The following is a 26,831-nucleotide window of genomic DNA, read 5'->3' as shown; positions in this document are numbered from 1 at the left end:
CCTCTGGTCTTCCTCTGAATGCCACTAAAGAAAAAATCAGAAAAGATTCCTCCAGTTTGGCAGAAGAAAACATCAAAGAAATTAAAAACCAAAGTCAGCAAAAATGGTTTTTGTTTGAGATTAAAACATTTCAAATCTCGTTGTTCAATACTTGTATCCAGTCCCATAGTGGAAATGCTCATGTACTCAGATGCAATCTCCCCTGACTTCAGTTAGCAGCTATAAAGAACTTGTTCTTGAAAAGAGAAAGTTTACCACCTCGTTTTCTTCTGTAAAACTGACTGAAAACTTGAAGGAGTCCTGTTTAAATCCAAGGGGTTTTTTTTCCAAGAAGGAAGAATGGCGTAATGCTGCCTCTGTGTTAAAAGGTTTTTTTAAAGTTTTGAATCCTTTCCAGTGAAAATATTTCACACACAGAGACCTGCAGGTGCTCAGAAATCTTTTACAAACCTGAACTCAGGAATTGGAAACGGAATTCCAACAAACCTATTTAATTACTCTCTGATGTCATGCTGTCTAAACTAATTTAACTGCGATATATTTCTTTAAAAAAATCTTCTTTACCCTTTTCATTAGCATGAGTCATACTCTGCCTCATGTGAAACAGCTCCACAGGCTCAAAGCTCCAGAGGATGCCTTTTCAAGTGGCAATACGACCTCTACCTTAGCCTTCCATGAACTTCACCTTTAAACGGGACAAGCTGCAAGATCAACAACTGAGCCCTGTCGTACAGTCCACTGGACACAGACATTAAAATAGCTAAGTATAATTCGTTGAGCTTTTTTTTTTTTTTTGCAGGGGGGAACTGTAACAGCGGCTTCACTTTGTCCCCTGGTGAGTGAAGGGCTGGTAACACACGCGCTTTAACAGGGCTGAAGTTTGATTTCTCACAAATGCCACACGGCCATGCCCGCAGCCGGTGTGTTCTGGCATATTTATCGCTATGCTTTAAACAAACCCATGTCAGCCCGTTGGAGCAGCAGCTGGTGTGGGTGGGATGCCCTGCGGGGCGGGCGACGGCGCAGAGCGGGGCAGCAGTGCACCCTGCAGGCAGAGCCTCCTCCTCCATCCATCGGGGAGCTGTGGACACCCCGAAACCCCCGGCTTCCCTCCACAGGCTGCTGGACACCAGCCTTTGTTTTAAAATTAGATGCAAAATGTTCAAGAGCCGCCCAGCCCACGGCCACCGAAGGCTGGCGGTTGGAAACTCACGTTACTTACGTGCCGGGGCCGTCCTGCTGCTTTCAGCCGTACAAACGGGAGCGTGGAGCAAGCGTGTCTTTCATAAGCCGCAAAAAAAATGAACTGTTGTTGTTCTAAATGAGCCTTCGGGAAATGAGGCACCGGACTGGATTGAACGGGGATTAATGAGACCCTTCTCTCATCTTGCACCAAGGCTGGGCACAGTCCTCAGTTGTTTTTATTTCTGAGGCAAGAAGAAAGGGAAAAGGTACAACACTTTTTAGCTCCATTTGTGCGTGCTGTAGCATTCCCCACCCTGACCAGCCTCAGAAACACCAAACTCCTTTCATAAATAACAACCTGCCACCCTTTCTACATGAGGAGCTCTGAATGCTTTACGTTGTTTTGATGAAGTGATTTCACAGATGTCACAAATGAGGCAGATCCAAAACCCATGCTCCTGGTTTTGACCTAATGGCCCTTCCTCTGATGTCAGTTGTAGTTTTGATATTCTCCATCAAAATAAAGCAGCTTTTTGCTGAGTTACTTCAGACAAAAGCATTCCCCGGCAGTCACCCCACGCCGTCCCCATGGCCCTCCCACCCATGCCAGCCTTTTAACTTTCCCATATTGCCCACCTTCCTGCTGGGCAGGAGGCGGTGTGCCATGCTGGTTCTGCACTATGGGGGTATTGATTATTGATTAATAGGCCACAAAACCAGCTAAATATTGAGTTCCTGCTTTTAATCTATCCAGTTTCCAGTTTTCACACCACTTGTAAGAATTTAACATCTTTAAGAGCTCTGTTGCTCTATCAGACTTGGCTGAAATTTGCAAACAGACTTACAAATGGTTTAAGAGATGGACGCGAAAAAGCAAGAGGTACATGGGCCTTGTCTCTCAGTAAATCAGATTAAAAGCACAATCAATCACACATTCAAACAATATTTACATGTCTGAGATTAATATATTTTAGTGGGCTGGACAGGCCTAGAAAGGTAAAAAAGAAAAGAGCAAAAGCAAGCAAAGCAAGCTGTGCAAACTGTTCTTTGTCTTTAGCAGAGGCTCTCTTGATGCACTCTCCATCCAAGTGCTTGGAATCAGGGCAGCATGGTCACTGCACGAGTGCACTGACCCCAGAGTGGAACGTTGGCCTTGAATAAGACCCACAGACGAGACTGCTGTGGCCCTACACTAAGGTGGAGTTTGCTAAGCTCAGACTCAACTGGTATCTTCAATACGTAGATGGAAACAGCCTAGTGCAGGCTGTGGATCATATATAGGACACAGTGGAAGAGATGTTCAAGGACTATTACTGTTCACCACTGGCCAAGTCTATGCGTACCACTCGAGTGGCTTGGTTCATACAGCCCACTTGTCCTTCTTGGCCCATTCTGCAAAGGCAGCTCTTCACACAGTGTGTGGGGGGATTTGAAAAGGGAGGACCGTCCGGGTCCCTGCTCCTTGGAAGTGCATTGCCTCCTGTTCTCCAGATCCTAAGATTACATCTACGTGACCTGTGCCACTTCTCCGACAGGCAATTTCAGTGAGTCCCTCTGGACATTCAGGGTGGGATAGAGGAAGGGATCACTGGGCAGCCAAAGGAACATTTCACAATGTTGAAAAAGCTGCCATTCCCTGAGGATAAAAGGTCCTACCCAGGTCAATGTATTTACCTGTTCCACACAACAATGAGGTAGACCCTGGAGCCACAGTGCACGGGCCCCTTCCAGCATACAGGCTGCTGTCTATACCTGTCATTAATGCTTGGGCAGAGGCACACACGAACACCTGATGTGCCCCCTGAAGCACACTCCTTGTGCCACCTCCAGATGTTGGTCGTTTGGATGCAGCACTGCCGCTGAGCTCCAGCCAGCTGAAATCCTACCCAGCGCTGCAGGAGGCAGCAGCAGGGTCCTTCTCAGGAATCACAGATCACAGAAGATATGGGGCTGGAAGGGACCTCTGGAGATCATCCAGTCCAACTCCCTGCCAGAGCAGGTCCACCCAGAGCAGGCTGGACAGGAATGCATCCAGGTGGGGTTTGAATGTCTCCAGAGACGGAGACTCCACCACCTCTCTGGGCAGCCTCTTCCAGGGCTCTGTCACCCTCACCCTTCCTCCACCCTTCCTCCTCATGTTTAGATGGAACTTCTTATGTTCAAGTTTGTGCCCGTTTCCTCTTGTCCTGTCACTGAGCACCACTGAAAAAAGACTGGCCCCATCCTCTTGACACCCTCCCTTTAAGTATTTATAGGTGTTCAGATCGATCCCCCGCAAGCTCAGGTCTGTCAGAGGACGCTGCGGAATAAAGGCAGAAAGTGCCAGGTTTTCTGCAGAGCCCCGAGCTCCCTGGGTGCACACTAAAATACACTGTATACAGCTGGTCGCCCCACCGTGGCCCCGGGGGGCTCCCAATGTGATGCCAAGAGTCAGAATTTGTTCACTGCTGCAAACCCGCAATTTGAGCAGCACACGGAGGAAGATCTTTTTTCCAGTGGTCCATCAGGAATGTCATTGTCCTTTCCCACCTGAACTAATTTCCAGAAAGGACTTACAGGATTGAGCTGAGTGAACTCCATGGATTAAGCCATTTTGCTGTCACATTTCTTTTGCGTAGTGAAACTAATTAACATTTGATTTCTGTGGGAATTTAAGTAAATAATATAAATATATAAATAATATATTTATATATAATAATATAAATAATAGTTAAAAATTGCTCATCTTGGGCCGGGACAAAACAAAGATAATAAAGTTCTTACTAACAGGAGTAGTTGTGGCATGATTTTAAGAGGCTGTGCTACAATGTCATAGCACAGGGATGCCTTCTGCACAGACCACTCAGGGCTGGGGCAGTTGTAGCTGCTTTTGCTGGTGTTTACTGGACTGGCTTTTGCTGGAAATTTCAGAGAGCTCTTGGCTTAGCGACGTCTTCTGCAGTACTTTTGTCTTCTGCTACAGCAGGAGCTGCCCCCTGAGCGCTCACACCCCGTTCATGGTGTCTCTCACACACACAATCACTCACTCCCAGGTGCTTCCTCCTCCTTCAGGCTCGACCCTCGGCTTCCTGCAGCAGAATCTCGGGCATCGGATTTTATAAAATAATTAATTTAATTGGAAGGTACAGCAGCAAGAACAGCCCGGGCTGGGTGCCTCCAAAGAGAGGGACCCCGGACAAAGGAGTTCCTGGGCAATGGTGCCCTTGTGACGCACACACCGCCCATCACACGCCGTCCACGTGTCTTCTAGCCCAATGGTGATTTTTGGTCTGGGGTCTTCTAACATCTTACTGAATTCTCTTCCTGTGTCCAGGGAGGCCGGCTCTGATCTTGTTGATTTGCAGTTTCAGCAGCGGGCTGGAGCCTCCGTATCTTCTGGTCTCCTCTCCTTGTGCACCTCCATTTGCAGGCAGAACACGGGGAACTGAAAAGTCCTGGACTTGAGAGAAACACTACTGATATCCAGTACTTTCTCATGCTAAAAGATTACGTGATATTCTACCATCTGCCAGGATGAATGATGAGAAGAATAGAATTCTCACAGCCTAAAGGTTTCAGCAAATCTCATGCTAAGTAGAGGTAAACAAATAGCATAAATCACACCAGTTTATAATCCTAAGAAATTTATTCCACTTAAAACATGCTTATTTATGCTAAACAATTAACACCCCTCAACATCGTCCTCACAGGAATGGCTATTGGCACTTGTCCTGGCCCTGGGGGAGAGGTGGGTATGTGGGGACATTGGTGCTCCGAGGAGTCAGAACCACACATGATTCAGGCATTTCCCCTCATGCCCAGCAGAAGCCAGTGGATGAGAAGCTCAACATGAGCCTGCAATGTGCGCTAGAAGCCCAGAAAGCCAACCATGTCCTGGGCTGCATCCCCAGCAGCGTGGCCAGCAGGGTGAAGGGGGGATCCTGCCCCTCTGCTCCGCTCTGGGGAGACCCCCCTGCAGTGCTGCCTCCAGCTCTGGGACCACCAACAGCAGAAGGACATAGAGCTGTTGGAGCGGGGCCAGAGGAGGCCACGGAGATGCTGGGAGGGCTGGAGACCCTCTGCTGTGAGGACAGGCTGAGAGAGTTGGGGGGGTTCAGCCTGGAGGAGAGAAGGCTCCAGGGAGACCTTAGAGCCCCTTCCAGTCCCTAAAGGGGCTTCAGGAAAGCTGGGGAGGGACTCGTGATCAGGGAGGGGAGCCATAGGACAAGGGGGAACAGTTTTAACCTGGAAGAGGGGAGATTGAGCTGAGATCTGGGGAAGAAATTCTTTGCTGTGAGGGTGGTGAGACCCTGGGGCAAGTTGCTCAGAGAAGCTGTGGCTGCCCCATCCCTGGAGGGGTTCAAGGCCAGGTTGGAGGGGGCTTTGAGCAACCTGGTCTGGTGGGAGGTGTCCCTGCCCAGGGCAGGGGGTGGCACTGGACGAGCTTTAAGGTCCCTTCCCACCCAAACAATTCTGTAACTCTATATAGCCGGCGCTGCCAGGGCCGCCCGCCGCTCCCCATGCACCCGAGTGCCCGGCAGGGCCCATGGCGGCAGGCACCGCTCGGGGGCAGCTCTTTCGGCCGCAGCCCGGCCCCCTTAGCCCGCAGCCACAAATGCCGCGCCGCCATAGCGCGGCCCCGCGCGCGGCCGCCGTGACAGGCCGGGGGCGGCCCCTGCCGCGGGGCCCGTCAGGCGGCGGGCGGGGCCCGGGGCGGAGCCGGGCGGGCGGCGGGACCGAGTGGGCTATGGCGAGCGGGGGCATGGCGGCGCCGGGCCCGGGCTTCCTGCAGCGCCGGTTGCAGAGCTGGCAGGAGGCGCGGCACCGGCAAGCGGTGCTGGTGCGGAAGCTGCAGGCGAAGGTGAGGAGCGGGGGCGCCTGCCCGGGGGGAGCTGCCCGGGGCCGGGCCGCGGTGGCGGCGGAGCCCTCGGGGGGCGAAGGCGCGATCCCAGCGGGGCCCTCCCCGGGCTCTGCCGCAGGCGGGACGGCGCCGAGCCCAGAGCTCGGGGGAGGGGGCTCCGGGAGCCACAGCCCGGCCGCGGTCACTCCCGAGGGGCTTGGCTGGGCTTCGGGGAAGATGCCGGGCTGCAAACGCCTGTGCTGGGCCCCGCGAGCAGGGGCTGTCCCCAGGCAGCAGTCGGGCCGGCGGGGGTGGCCCGGGACGCAGGAGTGCTGGCAGCGAGGAGGGTGCCCGAGCTGGGCCAGGGCCCGGGCAGGCCGTGGCCTTCCCCATCCCGGTGCCCGGCAGCGGTCACGGTGCTGCTGTACCGTCCCCCTGCTTGTCTGGGCCCTGCTCGTCTTCTGCAGCTGGGCAGAAATTCCCCATTCTGCAGTGGCTGAGCAGCACTGTGGTCAGAACTCACTGAATATCGACAAGCAGTGCTGAAAGCCCATTTCTCTAATTTCAAGGACCCCCTGGACTTTTAGCCTGTTGGAAAATACATGGTGGGCGCAGGCCAGGCATGGCTGTCTAAGCCTGTCTCATCATTCTACTTGCCAGCCTGGGATCAGCAAAGAGCACTACGTGTAAGAGAAACCCGGTCTCACTTTCTTTACTACAACAAAAAGTGAAGCTTCCCTGAATTGTAATGATTTCTTGTTGCCTGGCATGTGCTGAGCTTGGGCTGCAGAGGCCCCGAGAAAAGCTGGTGCCAGAGGAGCTGGCTCTGTCCTCAGCTTACTTGCTCATCTCCATCCTGTGTCTCCCTCAGGTCCTGCAGTACCGGACTCGCTGCCAAGAGCTGGAGCAGCAGCTGGAAGCAGGAGGGGTGAGTGTGCAGGCCGCTGGCTGGAGAGAGCGGCCGTAGCGCTCGGGAGCCCAAAAGCTCTCCTAGCTGTGACAGAGGCAAACACCATTCTGCTGCCTGAGGGTCCCAAGAAGCGCTCCAAGTTTGCCCGTTGGCGTTTTGGCCAGTTGCCGCTCTGGGAGCAGTGCCTGAAACGCCAGTGCAGTAAGCCCCGTGAGGAAGGGTTTAAGTTCTGGGAAGGAGCTTTCTTGCTGGGGAACGTTTTCTGCTGGGTCTCAGGAGAGGGCTGTGCTGCCTGTTCCATTCTAGGGCTGGCTCTGGGAAAGAATCGGCTGAAACATAGTGTTTTGGAAGGCAAGAATGCTGGTGTCCAACATGGAGAGCTGTCTCTGTGCTTCTCCTTCTGCTTCAGGGCTAAAGCAGACCTGGGAAAGGAAGGGTGGGAGAGTAGGAGAGCATTCCTGGGGTTCAGGTGGAAGGGAACACTCATGGTCATGAGCTGAGGATACCCAGCTGTGAGAGAGCAAGAGTGGGAGACTGAGGAGAGCTGCTGGCAGTGAGTGACACCTTCCCCTCCCTTCCTCTCTGTAGTGACCAGACTGTTATGCCCGGAAGAAGCCATCAGCTCCTGAGATACCCAAGGAAGGGAGGGGAAAGCAATGGATGCAAACAGCAGTGAAGGGAACACAAGAAGTGGACTAAACATTCCCTTTCTTCTTCAGGGATCCTTCCCTGGCAGGTGGGAAGCCACAGAAGACCACAGCCTGGAGAAAGCCTTGCTTCAGGTGGAAGAGGAGCAACAAAGGTAGAAGGAAGAAGCATTCCCTCCTAGTGGGTGTCCTGGATGCTCCTGGAAGGGAGGGAAAAGCTGTCAGAGCTCCCCAGTGTCCCCAAGGGAAGCGGTGGGGCAAGCCCTTTTGGAAGAGAAAGGCCCACAACCTGTTGTGTGGGGCAGTAATAGGGGTGTGTGCTGCATGGCTCTGTTTTGAGCAGGGGTTTCCTCCGGCTGAGCTCCAAGGGCCGCTTCCCAGCCTAAGTCATGCCCTGGAGCAGTAGGTGAGGGAGTGGGGACAAGGCCAGAGAAAGGGGATGCATCCAGTGATGAGGCAGCACGAAGAGGAGGCAGCCGTTACCTGTGGGCATGGTCCGAGTTGAAGAGGAAGGGAAAGCAAAGCTGTAGAAGGACACGGAAGGCTAAAGGAGAAGCACATGAGTTTGCCAGCCCTGAGAGATCTCAGTTCATGCGAGAAAGCGCTTCTCCTGCCTCTGTTTGACACCAACGTCAGTGTTGGGGGAGCCGGGAAATCCCGGGGCTGCTGCTTGTGGACGGGGGTTGTTCAGTGACCTCCTGGCTGTTCCTCCCTTCCAAAGGTGTGAGGATCTGGCTGAAGTGAATACTCTCCTGCGGGAGCACCTTGAGAAAGCCAATGAGGTGAATTCAGCCCTCAAAGAAGATGTTGGAAAACTGACAGCAGATTGGATGAGGGCGCGGGAGGAGCTGGAAGCAAAGGAGAGGGAATGGCACCGGGAACGTGAGGTGAGGACGGGCTGCAGGAGTGTCAGAAGTGATGCAGTGTGGCATGAGACCTCGCTGTGAGAAGGATGCGTTGGTGTTGAGGATGCGTTGGTGTTGAGGAGCAGAAGACAGGGCTGGGAGATGGAGGGGTGTCAGCAAATGGTGGTGATGAAAGAGGCCCCCCTGCTGTGGCCGTGCTGCTTGGTCCTAAAGGCCAGTGCTGCTGCTGCTGGGCGCTGTAGGGCAGTGACACAGGAGCGCTCGTCTCTTTGGTAGTTCTTCAATCTCCATCTGGAGCAGTGAGAGCAGAGAGGTCTGTGTGTTTTCAGATTCCGAGCAGCCAAGGGAAGACCAAGAGGGTCCTCCCTCACTGACAGCAAATGTGACAGTGGCCTTGGAGGGTCTTCTCTTTGTCATCCTCCCCCAAGACTCTGAGACACCTCTGCAAGGCGAGATGCTGAATGGGGGTCACTTGCATTGCTGATGTTCCCTCCTGTGCTATTGGGTGGCAGCTCTGCTGAGGCTGCTCCTGTGGTGCCTCTTCAGTCCCAGATGCCCTGTTGGAGTAGTTCTTGAAGGAGACCTAGCCATGGTGGTGTGACCCTCTCCCAGCTGAAAGACTTGTGCAGTGACGGCGAAGGCTGAGCTGGCATTTCTTTTTCTCTTTGCATCTGTAGCTTTATGACAACTACGTAAGGGGTGAACGTGACCGTCTGCTCGGCCTGTGGCATCAGGTGGTCACCTTCCGCCGTCATTTCCTGGAAATGAAGACTGCCACGGACCGGTGAGTACAGGTTGAGGCCAGATGTCCTGGAGAAAAAATGTCTCTTCCCTTCATAGCTGCCTTTTGAGCCTTGATGTTATGTTAGTTGTGGCTAAAGATAGGATTTCTCCTTTGACAGTCAGAAGCAGTGCCATTCAGTGTGCTTTGGGCTATTTTCAGAATCCTTTTGTTTGATGCTGATTTTCAGATAAAACCGAGGGGTTCAGGCTATCAGCAGTGCTGAGGCCCTGAGCAAATGACTGGACTATAGTGATGTTTGGGCACATTAACAGACACAGGAGTATACGGACACACTGGAAGAGCCTCACCAAAGCTATCCACATAGAGCAGTCCCTTTTCTAGAATGATGAAAATCTGCTTCAAATCTCAGTGAGTTTCTTTTCCCACTTCTCTGATGGAAGGATCATCCATCAATATTTTTTCTTTTCCTTCTAGGTTCCAGCTTACATTTATTCTGGTCAGTTCGTATCTGCTTATTCCTCTACCACCATTGTTGGGAGAAAGAAGAGCTTCCCTACCCTGTTACTCTATTTATCTAATTTCTTTTGCTTAGTTTGATACCTCTTTTTATGATTGTTTTCTTGTTCTTGGGCTCTCTGAGGTTCCTTTCTCACAGTTGTCTTCTACACGATCAGAAGTAGCGCAGCCATCATGGTACCCGCTTCTGGTGTCAGGATGCAATTTCAAACTCTAGGTTACTTTCAGCCATTTATCTTATTGGATTATCAACCTTCCTTAATGTGTTGAGTGTGCCTGACCTACTATTTAATTCTTGTGTTCTTTGTGCTTTTTTGTTACAACATTTTAGGCTTTTTCTTACACCACCTTCCTGAAATGTTTATTATGTAGGTATTGTCATGAGCCTCTGAGCGGTCCACATGTTGATAATAATACACTGCTAAAGGCTGATCCCCCAGGTATAAAAGCTGGGGACCTTGGTAAAATTTCTTACATCTATTAAAGATAATTAGAGTATGTTAATAAGGTAGAGCAGGAGCAACAGTTAATAAGAGTAATTAGAGGTCCTTGAAGCCTTCTGGCTGCGCCATACGTTTCTTCTTATCGCTGGGGAGAAAACAGGCTCATTCCTCAGCTATGGAGTAGACTCTTTGCTCACTTGCCAGGGTGTGTGCTGGTCCCAGAGTGTCAGAGGAATGATTCATCCCCAACAAAGATGTCCTCTTTCCTGCTCAAGTACCCACTTCAGCAGCGAGTCAGCTGATAGAGGTGGTGGTGTGAACGTTGGCTCTTCCTTTATTTGTTTTTCTTCAGAGATTTGTCCGAGCTGAAGGCAGAGCAAATGAGGCTTTCTGGATGTGTCATTGTCAGCTGCTCCCGTCTAAACTCCGGCGTACAGCTCTGGGAGCCCATCACTCTGGGCAGACCTGTCCTGAGGGATCAGGCACAGCAGGAAGCTGGACAGGACATGAACCAGAAGACTCAGGAAGTGATGTCCTTACAAGCCAAGGGGGACCTAGAGAAGAAGGAGCTTCAGGACAGGTAAAAGTGTTTTCAACTTTGCTATTCCTGACATTCTCTTCTGTGGCTGCCTCTTGTGTTCCTAGATGGGCTGTGTTCACATTTAAACACACCCGTTCTGCATGGCCTTGTTTCTGTCCCGAGTCAAACTATTGCCTTCAACAGAAAGGATGGAAAACAATGTCTGTGTGCCAGAAGCTCTTCTGGGTAAGAGGAGACTGGAAAAGAGGTTGCGTATTACAAGGCTCTTGCTGTGAACTGATTCTTGGTGGGAAAGCGAGATCAGCATAAAGAGAGCTCTGTCTCTGGTACAGCCAGTTTGCTCCCCAGGTCTGTACTAAAGGAGTTGGGAGAAATTTGCCCAGCACCACCGTAAGCGCTGTAGCCCCTCTGTACTGACAGTTCCTTGCAAGTCTGAGTGCAGAAGGCCTTTGGGGGTTGGAACTTGATGATCTCTAAGGTCCCTTTCAACTCTAACCATTCTGTGATAACACCACACATATTAACCTGTAGAGATGAAGCTGCCTTTGCTGTATTTTCTGGGTTGAACTTTCTCTGCTGTGCTTCTGGGAGCTGCTTAGCTCTTTAACAGGTGATGGTGTGCGATGCTTTTGGAATGGCACGTGGACCTTCTCTTCTCAGGGTGATGGAGCTCTCAGCCTTGCTTGTACAGTCTCAGAAGCAGAACGAGGAGAAGGAGAAGACCATGAAAACACTTAACGACACTGTGGAGATTCTAGTATGTTTTTCCTTTATCGGGAAGATAGCCCAGTGTTCGCTCTCCAGCCTTAGCACAAGGAGGTTTGACTTCCTCAAGAGAAAGAGTGGTAGAGATAATAACTGTGTGGGAATATCAGACACGTTGCCAAAATATTCCTTGTGTTTTTGGCATATGTAGAGTGTGTCCAGGGGCAGGCAGGGCAAGGGATCTGCAGGTAGTTCAGGTGTCTTCCTCAGGATGGCTGCACCAATTCTGCCTGTGACTTGAGGTCTCTAGGGATCCAGGTTCCTTGGCATTGACAGCTTAATAGCAGTCTGTAAAACCCAGCTGTTGGTCTTTTCTCATTTTAGTTTTAGCAAAGAAGAAATTGAATAGATATGGGAAGGAGTATCCTGGAGTCACCAGGGCTGAGGCTTGTCAGCAAGACAATGCTGCTGAGGATGGGAATGCTACAGAGCAGAGCAGCTCTTCCCTGCCTACCCTTTCCTTATTCTGTTCTCAGGAAGCAAGTCAGTTAGAGAGAGAATATGAAGCTTCGTTGAGTAAAAGTGCCAAAGAAGAGAATCTTTCCCTGCAAAAGCTGATAAAAGATATAACTGAGGTAAGTACAGAGTTGGGACCACATCCCTATGAATTTGACTTAAAAGTACTTGAGGAAGGCAAGGGGACTAACCCAGGGAGTAGATACAGATGTTATATACTGTCTGTGGTAACTGCTGCTGGCTTTTTAATTTTTATACCACTCTTCTGACCTAAAGCCTGTTAAAACTCCTGCGTTGGCTGACCTGGGGCACGTCAGCTGAGTGGCTAGAAGTTTCAGAACCTTTGCCTTCACCATCCAGCTGAGGTCTCTCTAGGACTGTGCTTTCTGAGTTGGCTACTTGACATTTGTATTCCAGGGTTTCTTGGAGGCTCCCCCCACGCGCTCTGAGCAATGAAACTGCTCTTCAGACTCTTATAAAAGGTCAATCGATGCACCTGCCAACTCTGCTCCTGTGCTCTACATTCGCTGACCATTATTGTCTCCCCAGAATTACAGCTGGTCTAATGGTTGAGGGGTAACTTTAACTCACTCCTAAACTTCACTCTATTGAGGGGGGTTTAATCATCAGATCTCTTACACAGCCTCTTGCAAAGTCACTTCTTTCCCCTTATGGCATTTTTATCCTCTTGTGCTACTGCTCAGATTAGTTATAAACATTAGCTTTTTCATTGCTGTTTTCCGGTATTCCTCAGCTTCCTTCTTCCATGGGCAGTGTTAATGTCTCCTTTCATTGCTATTTCCTGTGTTATTCTCATGCTCGTGTATGTGGCTCTAAGAAGCTGAAGAAGACCAAAATCATTCCTGAGAGCCTCAAGAAACTGAGGGTTCAGGCAGCCTCCAGCCACTTCATGCTTGTTTCATCTTGTTTATAGCATCTGTAGTAAGAAACCCCTGGAGTACTTGTGGCCACAGGGACAAAACTTCTTTGTTGACTGAAGAAATGAGATAATTGAGTTTTTAATGACTCCAGCCTGAAGTGGAGGGGGGGGAAGGAGAAATAGATAAAGAAAACAAAGTAGAACGAGCAAAGAGTAACAGGTCGATGTGGGCTTTCAGGTGGTGTTAGATGACAGTGACAGCACGGTCAGCGTTATCTGCACTGACAGTTCCCAGCATGCAGAGTGCAGCAATGTCCTCTCTTGTCTGAGCTCTGCTGATGCAGAGCGTGCCTTTGTGTTGGTTCAGGAAGCGCTGGTGAGGAGGCGAAGAGCAACACAGGTGAGGATTTCTGCTTGCCTTCACCCTGGCCACAGGCTCAGCTGCTAATGCCTCACTTAGGCTGAAACCTTTCCATTGACTCAGACGCTTTCTTTCTAGCCATCCCACTCTTAGTACCGTATTGCCTTGCCAGTCTCACCAGCTACTGTGTTCTACTGCTTTTCTTTCCTTGATCTCCACCCCCTCATCACTGCTTTTGCCTTCAGGTGAGCTGTCTCCCTGCTTGCTGATTCTCTCAGCCATCTGGAGACATCTTTCCTGCTCCTCATTACTTGTTTGTGCTCTTTCCCTGCCCATTCCTTGCAGGCCCTAAAAGAAGAGCTTTCTGCTAGGCAGGACTCTATCATTTTGCTGCAGCACCAGCAGAGGCAGCAGGAAGAGAAATGCAGGAAGCTGCAGCAAAGGCTTGAGCAGCTGGAAGAGGAATGCAAGACATCCAGCAGCCACCAGCAGCACCTCCAGTCTCTGGTAGAAGCACTCAGAAGGTGAGTGTTTCTCCTTTTCCTGTGTTCTGGACGCCATCTGCTTCCAGTTCTGGAAGTTCAGAGGTGTTATGGGCAAAGAACGCGCCTGCTCACCACATGTGTGCCTCCGGCACTTTAGCGTCCTCCTGTCACTGCTTTTCATGCTCTAATGTAAATCCTAAGGCTGTCTTGGAGATTCAGAGCAATGTTGGAAGACAAGATGCCTCCCTCTTGACATGCTGTGTCTCTGCGGTCTGTTCTTTGGGTGCCCTTTCCTAGCCACTGCTTCTCCCCAAATGAAGGCAAAAGCCCTGTCTTCCTTCCTCTTTCCCTGTGGTTAATTTGTGAGGGAAAGAGCATGTTCTTCCTTACCATGCTCCCCACAACTCCATCCTGGAATGATGAAAATGGGATCTGTGACTCTTCAGGCCTCTTCATTCTTTTGACTGACTCTTGTCTCTGCAGTGACTGTGCAAACCTTGAGAAAACCAGGGAAGAGCTACAGCAGCAGCTTGAAGCAACGGAGCACGAAGCCTCGTGTCTGCGTCGAACTAACACTGAACTGCAGCTGAAGGACGATTCAGCCCAGGGGGAAAAGGTGGAGCAGCAAGAGAGGATGGAGAGAGTGCGTCGTGACCAGGAGCTCCTGTGAGCATTAAAGCTTTCTCTGGGCAGGGGTGGGTGTGGCTGGACTTTAGGAGGCCCAGCATAAGAGTTAATTTTACATGCTTATTGTTTGTAGCATAGGATGGTGAAGGGAGCACGTGGACAGATTTGGATGCCTCCTTGTGCGTTCATTATCACCTGCTAAAAAAATCAACTCCAAACCTGACCAGAGTAGTTGATGACAAGCATAAGCTGAAACAAGAGAGATTCCGACTGGATTTAAGGAGAACAAAAAGTCATGCAGTAGAACAGGTTGCTCAGAGAGGTTATGCAGGTTCCATCCCTGGGAATTTGGAAGACCCAGCTGGATAGACCCTTGAGCAACCTGGACTGATCCCATGGCTGACCCCAGCTGCTTTGAGCTGAAGATAGGGTTAGAGGCCTCCTGGGGTCCCTGCCAGCCTGAATCATCCTGTCATCCTATGATTATTTGATTGGAAATTCATATGCATCTCCTCCCCAAATAGATTGCAGGCTCTTTCATCGTTTCACTGCTGAAGGCAAGAGTAATTGTGGCAGTATTAATCTGGACTTAAAAAGTCTGTCTTACCCCAAGAACTTGTATCCCATGTATCAAAAAGGAGAGAGAGAGAGGACTAAGAGGCAGGAAGCTGTTGAGAGCACCTGAACTTTTTGGAAAGGTTCTGTGATTTCTGGAAGCTTGTTTTACTTTCTCAGCACCGAATGTTTCGCCTCCATCAAGGACAAAGAGTGATGCAGCTCTGGTCAGGAAACGCCAGCATTCTTGAGGTGTAAATAGAAAGCCATTGGAAATCATCCCAACTGCCATTTCTGGGATAAAGGATGTGCTCTTGGGTTTGGAAACGAGAATGTTTTTACATTCAAAATTGTTTCTCTCTCCTCTTCTCATAGACTGAAGGACTTGGCAGCACTTGAAGAAAAACAGTCCTTATTACAGCATGAGTTCGTGGTTACAAGAGAGACGCTGGAGCAATCACACCTTCAGAGGGATCTGCTGAAGCAAGAGAATCATGAGCTTGCCACAGCCCTGGAGAAGGTATGGTCACCTTGTGATAGCAAGGCCAGCACAGATGCTGTTTCTGGCAATAGATGACAGGGAACATGCTGTTCTCCTTCTTGAAAAATGGTGATGAGACCAGGCGGGTCTTTGGGGCAGTCAGTCCTCATGTGCTGACATACTCCCAGTCAGAGACACGCAGGGGATGTGGAGTTGCTGCTTAAAGGCAGGGATTTCCCTGCCTTTGTTGTCATGTTGTTCTTTTGTCTCTTCAGGCAGAGCAGTCCGTGGGAGAGCTGACAGGGGCTCAGAACAAGCTGAGAGCTGAAATAGCTGATCTACGTGTTGCAACAGTGAACATGAGCAGTATCAATGAGGCTCTTGCATTGGATAAAGTGGAACTGAACAAACTTTTGCTGCAGGTGAGCAGAGTTGCCAAAGATCTTGACAGATGTTTGTCTCCAGCTGCTGCTGCTTCCCAGACTTCTTGCCTCCCAAAAGTGTGACTGACTGACTGAGTATGGAAATGTTCCTTTTCTGTCCAAGCCAAACCTTCTTCATTGTAAATCTTACTGTATTTTATTTCCTCTGTGCTTCCTTGATGGCAGCTGGAGCAAGAGAATGAAGCTCTGTCGGGTAAAGTGGAGGAGATGGAGAGAGCAAAGGTCTCTCTGCAGGAGAAGCTGAGCTTATGTGAAAGAACAAATGGAGACCTCTGCGCAGAGAAAGCCCACCTGGAGCAGCTGCTGAAGAAGGCAGAGGAGCAACAAGAGGGGCTGCGGGAAGAGCTGAGGATCCTGGCAGAGGAGAAGGAAGAAACCCAAGAGAAACTCATCCAGGTGGGACCAAAATCCTGGTGCTTCTGGGTGGGCATTTGGCTGCTTGGCTTGGTGAATCTGTGTCTGTGTTGGCCTCCTTTCTGGCTTTTGATAAGCTGCAGGAGGATTGTGTTGTCAATGAATCTGAGTGGGGCTACTACTCTCACATGTGGCAAAAGAAACAAACTGTGTAGCTCTGAAGCCTTTTTCTGACACAAAAACCACGGCTGCATGTTTCTATTTGTGCTTTTTGTTGTGAAATCTGCAACTTTCAAAACTCCATTTGTTTGAGCTTAGAGAGTGGGACAAAGCTGCAAGTTGACGTCTGCTGTCTTGAGTGGCTAAGAATGGGAATGACATCTTCAAATTGTTGAAATTGTATTTTAAGACATACATGCAACTTTGGCTGGAGAGCTGCCTGGCAGAAAAGGACCTGGGGGTGTTGGTAGACTCTCAGCTGAACATGAGCCAGCAGTGTGCTCAGGTGGCCAAGAAGGCCAACAGAATCCTGGCCTGTGTCAGGAGCAGTGTGGTGAGTAGGACTGGGGCAGTGACCATCCCCCTGTACTGGGCACTGGGGAGGCCCATCTCTAGGGCTGTGTCCCGTTTTGGGCCCCTCACCACAAAAAAGACCTTGAGGTGCTGGAGCGTGTCCAGAGAAGGGCAACGGAGCTGGTGAGGGGTCTGGAGCACAAGTCTTGTGAGGAGCGACTGAGGGAGCTGGGGGTGTTCAGCCTGGAGAAAAGGAGGCTGAGGGGAGACCTTCTCGCTCTCTACAACTCCCTGAAAGGAGGGTGTAGCCAGGGGGGGTCGGTCTCCTCTCCCAAGTCACAGGCGATGGGACAAGAGGGAGTGGCCTCAAGTTGCACCAGGGGAGGTTCAGATTGGATATTAGGAAAAATGTTTACACGGAAAGGGTTATTAAGCCTTGGAATGGGCTGCCCAGGGCAGTGGTTGAGGCACCATCCCTGGAGGGATTTAAAAGATATGTAGGTGTAGCACCTGGGGACATGGTTTAGTGGTAGACTTGGCAGTGTTAGGTTTACAGTTGGAGTCAATGATCTTAAAGGTCTTTTTCCAACCTAAATGATTATATGATCCTAATATTCTATGAATTGTTAGAGCCTCTTTAGGCTTTGAGGAAGAAGAGGAGAAATAGGTGACTGCACAAGACTTCACTCTGGATTAACTGATTTTGGTTCCCTGGAAAAAGAGCTTGGGAGAATCATGTCACTGGAGGAGATTAGGGAGTTTGTCATCATTTAGACATCAGATCCATATTGTACAGTCTCAGGTGTTAGGGGGATAACTTTGAGAGAATTGTTTGTTTCTGATGGTCTGTTCTCTGTTCGATGCTCTTAGTTTTGGAGTTGGTGGTTTGTCTGGCACACACTCAGCAGAGGTGCTATATGGGAAGAAAAGCTAAAAGATCATGGTTAATCTTCAAGCTTGAATACCAGCAGGGTATATGAGACAACTTCTTTTTTTAAGACAAGGAAAAGGTATTGTTGACTTGAACTACTGTACAAAGAGAGTGTGGCATCTCTTTAGTCACGTCAGCCAGACTTTCAGATACCGCTGAATGACACTGCTCAGTGCAAGAGCTGTTTCCCTGCCAGATGTCACCTCACTGCATCCAACTGCTTTGCACACTGAAGTAGGTGACATTTTGATCTTTTTTGTTTTTTTTTTTTTTCTAGAAGGAGAAACCATGTGTATTTTCCCTTTCTTCAGCAAGTAAAGTTGCATTTGCTCAACCTTTCCTGTTTCCAGCACTGGAGTAGATTCTGATAGAATTTTCAACTGCAAGGGGGCAGTTCTGGAAAATGCAGTATTTTTGCATGAAAACATAGTCTGGGTTATGTGTGTTTGTCGTGAAGGAGCTGTCTGATCCCTGGCAACCAGTAGGGCCTTCCACGTTGCTTTCAATTTGACAGTGCAGTACCTTTTGGCAGCCCAGGGTGGTATTAGTGCGATGTACAGCAGATGCTCTTAAATTTTCCACCCACAGCACGGAAGCTCTTTCTCCTCGAGCTGGTTCAGGAGTATCCCTGGCTGGCTCTGCACAGAGCTCCAGAGAAAGGACTCTCCCTGCATTTTGTCCTGCTTTCAGGTTCGCCAGCAGCAAGAGTGGGCTTGCAGTGACCTGGAGCAGTTGTGCCAGGAGTCCTCTGGCCAAGGGCAGGCACTGGCCGAGGTGTCCGCAGAGAAGGAATTGCTGGTGCGGGAGAAAGCTGCCCTGGAGGTGCGACTGGCAGCCGTGGAGCGGGACAGAGAAGGCCTTTCCGAGCAGCTGGCAGAGGCCAGGTAAGGGCAGGGAGGAGACCCTGGACAGGGCATTATTTGATGTCTGTGATGATAAAGGTGGTCATCGTTCCACCAGGGTTTATTGCATCCTGTGTGCTTTCCACTTCCATGGCCAGCAAAACTTGGCTCTGAGTTGAGCCATAATTAAACCATGGAGATGTTTCCTGAAACCTGAAGTTTCTCTCTGGTCTTGGATTGTTTTTCTGTGCCTTTGAACATCGGTCTTGCCTTATGCAGGAGTTTGACGTGGGATCTTCAGAATTCGAGGCTGTTGCTTGTGGACGTTGTGAGCAGGGCGCTGCCCTTCAGGGTGAAGCCAGAGCCTCCCGCAGAAAATCTGGAGGGGCTCCTGTTTCTAAGCGAAGGCGTGTTAAGTGTGGTGCAGGACCTAGAGCTGGTGGCACCAGCAGCAGGGGAACCTCTCTGGAATTCTCACCAGTCTTCAGGGCTTCTTGCCCATTGCTGATGTCTGTTAAACCGGAGCATATTTACTTTGGAGGGCCAGAGAGTGGTGTCATCAGAACCAGGGGCTTGTTCTCCTCCTTGAAGTTACATCCTCCATTGCCCATCTCACTTTTTCTTGCCAGCACAGACGGTGTGGGAACAGCTCCCCGTCTGCCAGGCATCAGACAGCAGCAATTTCAGATGCGGTTATTGCTATCGCATTGGGCTGGGCTCTCTGTGCTCTGCCAGGTGACAAGGGAAGCCCGGCCATTCCCTCAGAGGAGCCCACATTGCTATTTGAATGAGTTTCCACGCAACCCCTTTTCCATAGGCAGGGGTAGATATCTTGAACCACTTCCAGGTGGAACAACCCCCTGTGGGTGTCAGGAGCAAGCAACTCCTTTCTCTGTGTTCACCATTTGCAGGTCAGTGAAGGAGACCCTGGAATCCAGCCTGTTTGAGGCTCAGCAGCACTTATCTCAGCTGGAGATCTCCAGGAGTCATCTTGAAATCCAGCTTCACACAGTCACGCAGGCCAAGGAGGTGATACAAGGTGAGACCCTCATGTTTCTGGTGATGCCCCTGCCTAGGGAAGGTGGTATAAAACCGTCGTCCCAAATCTGGGTTCTTTACCTGGTGTGCAAGCCAGTAACACACAGAGCAGAGGTATTTACAAGTTTATTCCATTAATGTGCAAAAATGGGGTGCTCGTCCCAAGGGAGCACACCTTAGTATCAAAAATGTTCCTTTTTATACACTGTTTATTTCATATTCTAACATTTAATACATTCATTGTTATTCTCTTTAATGATTGGTCAAGATTTCTTTGCTTCCTATGTTGATTAGCGCACAGACTCTTGTTTTCTTCTTGCATTGTTCTCTTTTGAGCAGGTGGTATCATGTGGGTAGGTGGTCAATGAGTCGGTGATCTCCCCCTGCCGAAATTCCCTTTTGCCTACTTCTCTTCTAATCTTGGCAATTCCAGGTGGTTTTCTCGGTTTGCTGACCAGGCTGACAGTTCATCACTCTCTTGACAGAAATATCCTGCTTATCAACCTATTTCTCTATAAATGATCAAATAGGGTTGGGGCCGTATAGAGGACTCTGGGCAGCAGCGGCAGGTTCCCTTGGTTGCTTCGATTACACGTTATATTTCATTTTTCTACTTAATATCAATTTTACTACAACAAAACCAGCTCTCTTGTCCACAGAGCTTCTGAGGAGTGAAGGAGCTGGAGACAGATCCCTCCTACACTGAAATTCAAAGGGTTTAAGGTCAGTACAGTCAGAACCACCGTTTGCCGACTCTGAATCTTGCCGTTTGTCGTGTTTGCAGGGGAAGTGAAGTGCCTTCAATGGGAGCTGGAAGCAGAGAGATCTCTCCTGAAGCAGGAGCAGGAAAACATGGTGCAGAAGCTCCTGCAGAAAGAACAGCAGCATGACGACACCCTCAGACTTCAGGAGACCCATCACAAAGTGGAGATAAACAAGCTTCTGCAAGAGCTGGTAGGAAACAAGGTGCTTCTGACTCCTTCAGGCCAGCGTTGTGGGCTGGCTTTAGGAGAAGAACAGCCTGAGTGTGTGAATAGCAGCCATCGTCTGTCACAGGCGACTTGGGGCCAGGCCAGGCAGCAGAGCCCATGGCTCCTACTTGAAGGCCCGTGAAGAGCCACAGGACTCTGCTGGGACAGTAGATGCAGCCCCAGGGTGCACGTGGGTGTAAGGCGAGTTGGGCAGAAGGTTAGGTGGTCCCACCCAAAGCACGGCAGCGAAGGGGTAGGCTCTGACCAGACTCCCGCCTGCCATGGAGGAGACTCTGAACATTGCTGCCAGCTGCCCTCACGGGAACTTTGTTCCTTTCTGCCTGTCCTTTGGCGGCTGACAGAGGAGTTGAAGCAGATGGAACAGGCCTCTTGTCCCTGGTACCTGATGTGGTGGCCTGTCTTGTGACAAGGGCATGAGGGTATGGTCTCTTTCTGACCCTGCTGTCCATCTGCACCTTTTCATTGCTGAAAAGGGAGCTGAGCTGTGAAAATAGAGACTCTGAGATCAGAGAGAAATGCTGAGGAGAGAGGTGCTGGGAAACAGGCAGCCATCAGAGAGGGTAAGGTGTCATCTCCTTCTCTTCCACCTGCTGCTACTTCCACCTTGGAAGTTTCTTGGTAGAACATGCTTTATGGGGGGCACAAAGCCACTGCTGTGCCCTGTTCAGGAGGGGGGTTGTGGGAGGGATGAAGTGTCACGTTGTTTTGAGGAGCTTGGCTGGGACTTCATATAATCATGGAGTGGTTTGGGTTGGAAGGGACCTTGAAAGGGTTAAAGGAGTTCCAACCCCCTGCCCTGGGCAGGGACACCTCCCACCAGATCAGGTTGCTCAAAGCCCCATCCAACCTGGCCTTGAACCCCTCCAGGGATGGGGCAGCCACAGCTTCTCTGGGCAACCTGGGCCAGGCTCTCGCCACCCTCACGGCAAAGAAGTTCTTCCCCAGATCTCAGCTCAATCTCCCTCTTTCGGTTTAAAACTGTTCCCCCTCCTCCTATGGCTCCCCTCCCTGATCACAAGTCCCTCCCCAGCTTTCCTGGAGCCCCTTTAGGGACTGGAAGGGGCTCTAAGGTCTCCCCGGAGCCTTCTCTCCTCCAGGCTGAACCCCCCCCAACTCTCTCAGCCTGTCCTCACAGCAGAGGGGCTCCAGCCCTCCCAGCATCTCCGTGGCCGCCTCTGGCCCTGTTCCAACAGGTCCATGTCCTTCTGATGTTGAGGGCTCCGGAGCTGGATGAAGGATTTCGGGGGGGGTCTCCTCAGAACAGAGGGGCAGGATTCCCCCCCTCTCCCTGCTGGCCACACGTAGCCTACGATGTGGGGAGGCTTTTTGGGCTGCAAGCTTCATCTTGAAGTATTTTTCTCCACTCATCAGGCAAGTGAGCGGGAAGGGCACCATTCAGAGCTGCAGGTGATGCTGGAGCAATGGGAAAAAGAGAAGGCAGAGACAGAAGGTGAGCACAAGAAGAAACTGCTTGATATGAAGCAGGAAGTTGCTACCATGCAAACTGAACAAGAAGAGGAACGAATGAGAATCGAAAATGCCAAGCAAGAGGTAAAGACTGTGAAAGAAGAATTTGTGTGGTTTTTTGCAAGGCTAGAGCTGTGGGAGATGGCTGGATATCGGGCTGCATGGAGCATCCCACACGTGTTTTCTACATTGAATTTGGTGAGGTGAAAGGTGAGCAGGGCTATCTCTGGGACTAGGAATGAGACCCCTCATAGGAGACCAGGGAGAAACATTGCCTTTCGGTGCTGCTGTTGTGTTCTGTTTTTTTTAAGACTTGCCTCAGAGTATCTTCAGTTCTCTTAATGGCCCTCCTTTGATATTTACTGATAAGTGCTTATAGCCTTAACTACTTTTTAAGTCCAAACTGAGTTTGTGGTGCTGAATCCCCACGAGGACGGAATTTTTGTGTGAAGGGGACAGAGGATTGCGTCAGAAGTGTTGAGAAAAGGAAAAAAAAAGAAATTAAAGACTCTTCTGAAATATTTCTGAGTGGTAAATCAGAAGTGTCTTCTGGGCTGTGTTTTAAGTCACTTGCTGGTAAGCTATTTTGTGCCCAGATCTCCTGTGCCAAAGCAACCCTGTCATACACTGAGAGACCTTGTGTCCCAGCCAAAGTCCTCTTTGTGCAGACTGCCAAGGGACAGCAGTAGCCCCAACTGTGTCTACAGGCATCAAAATGACAGGGCAGCACTCAGAGATGACAGTGTGTCCCTGTAACGTCAGTACTTTACCCAACTTAACTGAATACCTTAAAACAGAAGTAATTTTCACCAAACCTCACTTAGAACACATGAGTTTTCTGAAGGAGCTGTTAGCTTCAGCCCTCTGGCAGCCTTGCATTTTCTCAACTGCTGAAGATGCAAAAGTTGCTGTTGAAAGACAAACAGGACCCAGCAGAAACTGAGAGATACCCTCACCAGCAAGGCGAGACCCTTGAGAAACACCACACATTTTCCTGTTAGAAGACAAAGAGTTTTTTGGGGATTCAATCACAGATGGACCATGGCTGGACCATGTTTACACTGCCAGTCTCACTTAGGAAGCTGTGTCTCCAAGCAGGTAGATGATGACTGAGGAGATCAGCATCATAGTGCTCTGAGAACACGTGAGCACATCCGTCTTTGAGTCTTGCCACATAAATTTTGTATGGGAAGTTTAAACCTGTCTTCTCTATATGTCTGTGCAGGTCCTGCTAGAAAAGGAGCTTGAGAAGAATGCTTTGTTAGAGACACTACTGCAAACCCAAGGAGAGCTAAAAGACACCTACCAGCAGGTTGAGCAGCTCAGGCAGGAGGTGAAAGAGCAGCAAGAGAACGGGCAGGTGGGTCTGACATGTAGGGTAGGCTGAAAGAATAGCAGTTGGCAACTGGGCGTAAGCTGAGAGGCTGGGAGAGCCAGGTAACAGCGTGAAGGGCAGTAACAAGGCAATAAAACACAAGTCCTGGGACTGAGGAGGTGAGGACTACTGCAGGTACGGAAAGCACAGTGCCCGGTAGGTTCTAAAGATGAGCAACAGGAAGGAAGGGTTACAGTGGAAGCAGGGCTGGGTAGTAAAGCAGAAAAGCAGTGACTGAAGGAATGTGATTTTGAGACAGGAAAAAGCTGAACCTGATGGCAGATCCCGGTAACATGCTCTCCATTTGTGTTTACAGAACATCACAGAAAAGCTGCAGGAAACTCAGAGTGAGATCAAGGCAGTGGAGAAGAGGCACAAGGAAGAAATCAAAACCATCAAAGAGGAAATGAATATCCTTCTTCAGCAGAGGGACACTCTACAAAAACAGGTGACTGGAAGTGCAGTAGCTACTCCAGTCATCAAACAGGTGCTCTTTCTTGCCTTTCCATTGCAGAGCAGGCCGCGGGGGTAGTCCCTCTGACTGCCATCCTACTGTCCTCTTCATCCCAGCTGGTCTGAAGGAGACTTACTGGTCAGCTGAATCTCAGCTGCTGCCCTGGACAGATGGGCTTTTACTTGTTTGCCAGCAACCATCAGAGTGGATTTCTGCTGACCTGTTACTGATAGTGTTGTTTTTTTAAGGTGTTTTTTTCGGGTGAACGTGGGGAACCACTTGTTTAAAAATCTAAGTCAGCTGCATTGGTTGTGAGTGTGGTATTCTCTCATAGGGTGAAATTTAAAGCTGCTGTTTCCCTTTCCTCACAGTATATGATACGGCTGACAGTGAGAAGCTGTAGTCTTTGACTGCTTTGTTATGTCTTACTTGAGGTGGAAGAGTTGACATCTCAGCTAGCAGCCTCTGAGGAGTCCCAGCAAGAGACTGGCCGCAAAGCCCAGCAAGATCTGAGTGAGGCACAAGAGCTGTCAAGGCAGAAAGTGCTGGAGGTGGCGCACCTCCAGAAGGTGCTGGAGGAGAAGAGGAGTCAATGGGAGGAGGTGGAACATCAGAACAAGGAGCTGCAAGTGTGTCTGCAGGCCTTGGAGGAGGAAAGAGGTCGATGGGAAGAAGTGAAGCGTCACAACACAGAATTCCAGGCTTCATTGAAGGTCCTAGAGAGTGAAAATGCCAGGTAAATGAAGGCCTGTGAGACTCTTGGTCCTGTTTAATGGGTTACCTCTTGCAGATCTTTGCATATATGAGTGGCTCTGGCAGCATTTCCTAAAAAGCAGAGTTCTGAACTATCCGTGTTTCATTTTCTTGATGTTGTGTTTCATTTTCTTTTCTCTTAATCCTTCAATTGCAGTTTTTCTGAAGACAATGGCTTTTGGAGAGTAGTCCTTTTCTTAAAAGGAGGTGTTCTTTTGTTAGGTTGGCATATTAATACTGTCCAATGAAACTTTCAGGAACACACCAAAGGAGGCAGGTGGAGCTGCAGCATAATGAGTTTAGTTAGATCCATCAGCTCTGCCTTGGGTCCAGTAAATTTTAAACATTTGGGTTTCGTGTCAGTCTTCCATGCTGATACCTTTAGTTGGCAGAAGCCATCTTAAAACCATGATTTTGACCTCAGCCAGATTCCCTTCTGAGGCACCCAAGAAACAAGAATGTTTCTTATTGCCATCTGTTTCCTCGTTCCTCCAAAATGTTCCTTGAGTCTGGAGAGGCTCAAGCAGGGTCCCTGCCAGCCGCAACAGTTATGGCTGTTAGTGACTGTCCAAGGAACACAAGAGAGGAGAGGAAGGGTAGGTAGGCTACTGCAGCTGGTAAAGTCCTACCAATCTGCAACACTTATCTTTATTGAAGAGGAGAAATAAAAGGCAGTGCACTCTTGCTTCCTCTGTGAGAGATACCCAGTAGGGTATTTAGCCTGTAATTCACCTTTCTTTTGTGGAAACGAGCGTAGTGGGCACATGCTTGGGTGTGATGGGCCAGCCTGGCTTAGGACTGAACCAGCAGCCTAGTTGTTCAGACAAACACCAGGAGACAAAGCCGTTCTTCCCTTGGCACTGGAAGTCCTAAGAGTTTTATTAAATGTTATACCATGTATTAATGAGTTGCATGCTCTCTTTCAGGCTGACTCTGTCTCTGGAAGAGAAGGAACTGAGCCTCAGGGCCCTGGAAGAAAACAACCTTGCACAGCACAACGAGGTGTCTCAGCTTCTTTCTGCTATTCCCCAGGCCCAGCAGCTCCATTCAGAATGCAGAAGAGAAATACCTCTCACTCTCTCACACACATACACAGCTTCACTTCTGAGGTTGGAAAGCATGAAAGCCTGACAGTTTGACCTTTCCTTTGGGCATGGGGAAACTTCCCTTTGGCCCCTGAGCCTCCAGATACCCGTTTATTTTTTTTTCTCAGTTTGAATCCTTGGCTTTGTGCCTTTTGTTTCCAGTGTAGTTTTTTTGCTTGAAGTAACTTCTCCTTCATTCCTTCCTCTACTTCCCGCTCTGCTGCCTCAGTAGTGGCACTATCCCTGAGGCTCTGTGTCTCTTCTAGATCCAGTCGCTGCAGGAGGTGGTACTGGAGAAGGAGGCCAGCCTGGCAACGCGAGAGGAGCAGCTGCTGCAAGATCTGGAGGAGTCCCGAGCAGGCCAGGGGTGCCTGAGGGACTCTCTGCGCATGCTGGAGGTCGAGATGTCTGAACTGCGTCTGAGGCTTTGTAGCACAGAGAACAGAGCAAAGGCATTAGCCACGGAGTGTCAGCAGGCCAGCAGTGCCCACTGGGAAGCCCAGTCCCAGCTGGATGAACTGCGCTTGGTTCTCCACCGCCTGATCTGTGACAGCAGAGACTTTGTCACTTGGAGTTCAGGCAAGGGGCCCTGGGTTAATGATGCTGTAGAGCACGTACAGGAGAGCAGATGGAGGGAGGGCTGTAATCTGTAATCTGTGATCTGTAATCCAGATGTGATAGACTCATCCTTTCAGTTGAGGCTGACTCAAGCCTTGGGAAGTCTTGAAAGCCTGACCTCCCTGTAGAGAGACAAGTCTGTGTCTGTACGAGGAGAAATGACCGGCACCAAAATGAAATAGGGCCCGGGTTATGTCAGGTCAACAGGGCATGTGCATTCTTCCCTGGGGCAGTGCTGACATTAGTGGTTATTGAAGTAACGTTAGCCTGTGGCACACGTCTTGCTGTCCCGTGTGCTCTAGGATGACGTCAAAGGCACTGCCACCTTCTTCTGGGTATAAAGAGGCCTTGTTTGTTTGAGACCCTTCATAGAATCATAGAATTGCCTGAGTTGGAAGGGACCTTTCAGATCATCTAGTCCAACCATCAACATAACGCTGCCCCAACCATCACTAAACCATATTTCTAAGCACTACTTCTACCTGTGTTTTAAGTATCTGCAGGGATGAGGATTGCACCACTTCCCTGGGCAGCCTGTTCCAGTGCTTGACAGCCCTTTCAGTGTAGTTAAAGCTTGAAACAGAATGGCTTCTCTCCTCAGAACAGGGTAATGTCTGGGACCTGACTGTTTCTCAGGCCAAGGACCTCCCTGCAGAGCTCACAGTGGGCAGGGTGACAGCAGCC

General features: G+C 50.0%; 1 protein-coding gene across 1 annotated transcript in view; it reads left to right on the top strand.

Moving 5' to 3' along the window:
- The first annotated feature begins 5,880 nt into the window (after positions 1 to 5,880).
- Positions 5,881 to 26,831, top strand: part of CEP250 (centrosomal protein 250) — a 29,934-nt gene continuing 8,983 nt past the window's right edge. The window contains exons 1-24 of the mRNA XM_074157689.1: positions 5,881 to 6,025; positions 6,876 to 6,932; positions 7,634 to 7,716; positions 8,283 to 8,448; positions 9,105 to 9,211; positions 10,484 to 10,711; positions 11,333 to 11,429; positions 11,914 to 12,012; positions 13,012 to 13,173; positions 13,480 to 13,658; positions 14,103 to 14,285; positions 15,177 to 15,321; positions 15,558 to 15,704; positions 15,891 to 16,121; positions 18,214 to 18,407; positions 19,277 to 19,404; positions 20,188 to 20,369; positions 21,767 to 21,946; positions 23,088 to 23,222; positions 23,554 to 23,685; positions 24,126 to 24,427; positions 25,371 to 25,446; positions 25,796 to 26,108; positions 26,749 to 26,831. The exon at positions 26,749 to 26,831 is cut by the window's right edge and continues 45 nt beyond it. Of these exons, the coding sequence (XP_074013790.1) occupies positions 5,912 to 6,025; positions 6,876 to 6,932; positions 7,634 to 7,716; positions 8,283 to 8,448; positions 9,105 to 9,211; positions 10,484 to 10,711; positions 11,333 to 11,429; positions 11,914 to 12,012; positions 13,012 to 13,173; positions 13,480 to 13,658; positions 14,103 to 14,285; positions 15,177 to 15,321; positions 15,558 to 15,704; positions 15,891 to 16,121; positions 18,214 to 18,407; positions 19,277 to 19,404; positions 20,188 to 20,369; positions 21,767 to 21,946; positions 23,088 to 23,222; positions 23,554 to 23,685; positions 24,126 to 24,427; positions 25,371 to 25,446; positions 25,796 to 26,108; positions 26,749 to 26,831 (3,723 nt within the window). The 5' untranslated portion in view covers positions 5,881 to 5,911. The remainder of the gene's footprint in view (positions 6,026 to 6,875; positions 6,933 to 7,633; positions 7,717 to 8,282; positions 8,449 to 9,104; positions 9,212 to 10,483; positions 10,712 to 11,332; positions 11,430 to 11,913; positions 12,013 to 13,011; positions 13,174 to 13,479; positions 13,659 to 14,102; positions 14,286 to 15,176; positions 15,322 to 15,557; positions 15,705 to 15,890; positions 16,122 to 18,213; positions 18,408 to 19,276; positions 19,405 to 20,187; positions 20,370 to 21,766; positions 21,947 to 23,087; positions 23,223 to 23,553; positions 23,686 to 24,125; positions 24,428 to 25,370; positions 25,447 to 25,795; positions 26,109 to 26,748) is intronic.

This window comes from Numenius arquata, chromosome 12 (genome assembly GCF_964106895.1).
Source record: "Numenius arquata chromosome 12, bNumArq3.hap1.1, whole genome shotgun sequence".
Taxonomy (NCBI): Eukaryota; Metazoa; Chordata; class Aves; order Charadriiformes; family Scolopacidae; genus Numenius; species Numenius arquata.
The sequence above is the reverse complement of the archived record's forward strand: the minus strand, read 5'-3'. Positions and strand labels throughout refer to the sequence as shown.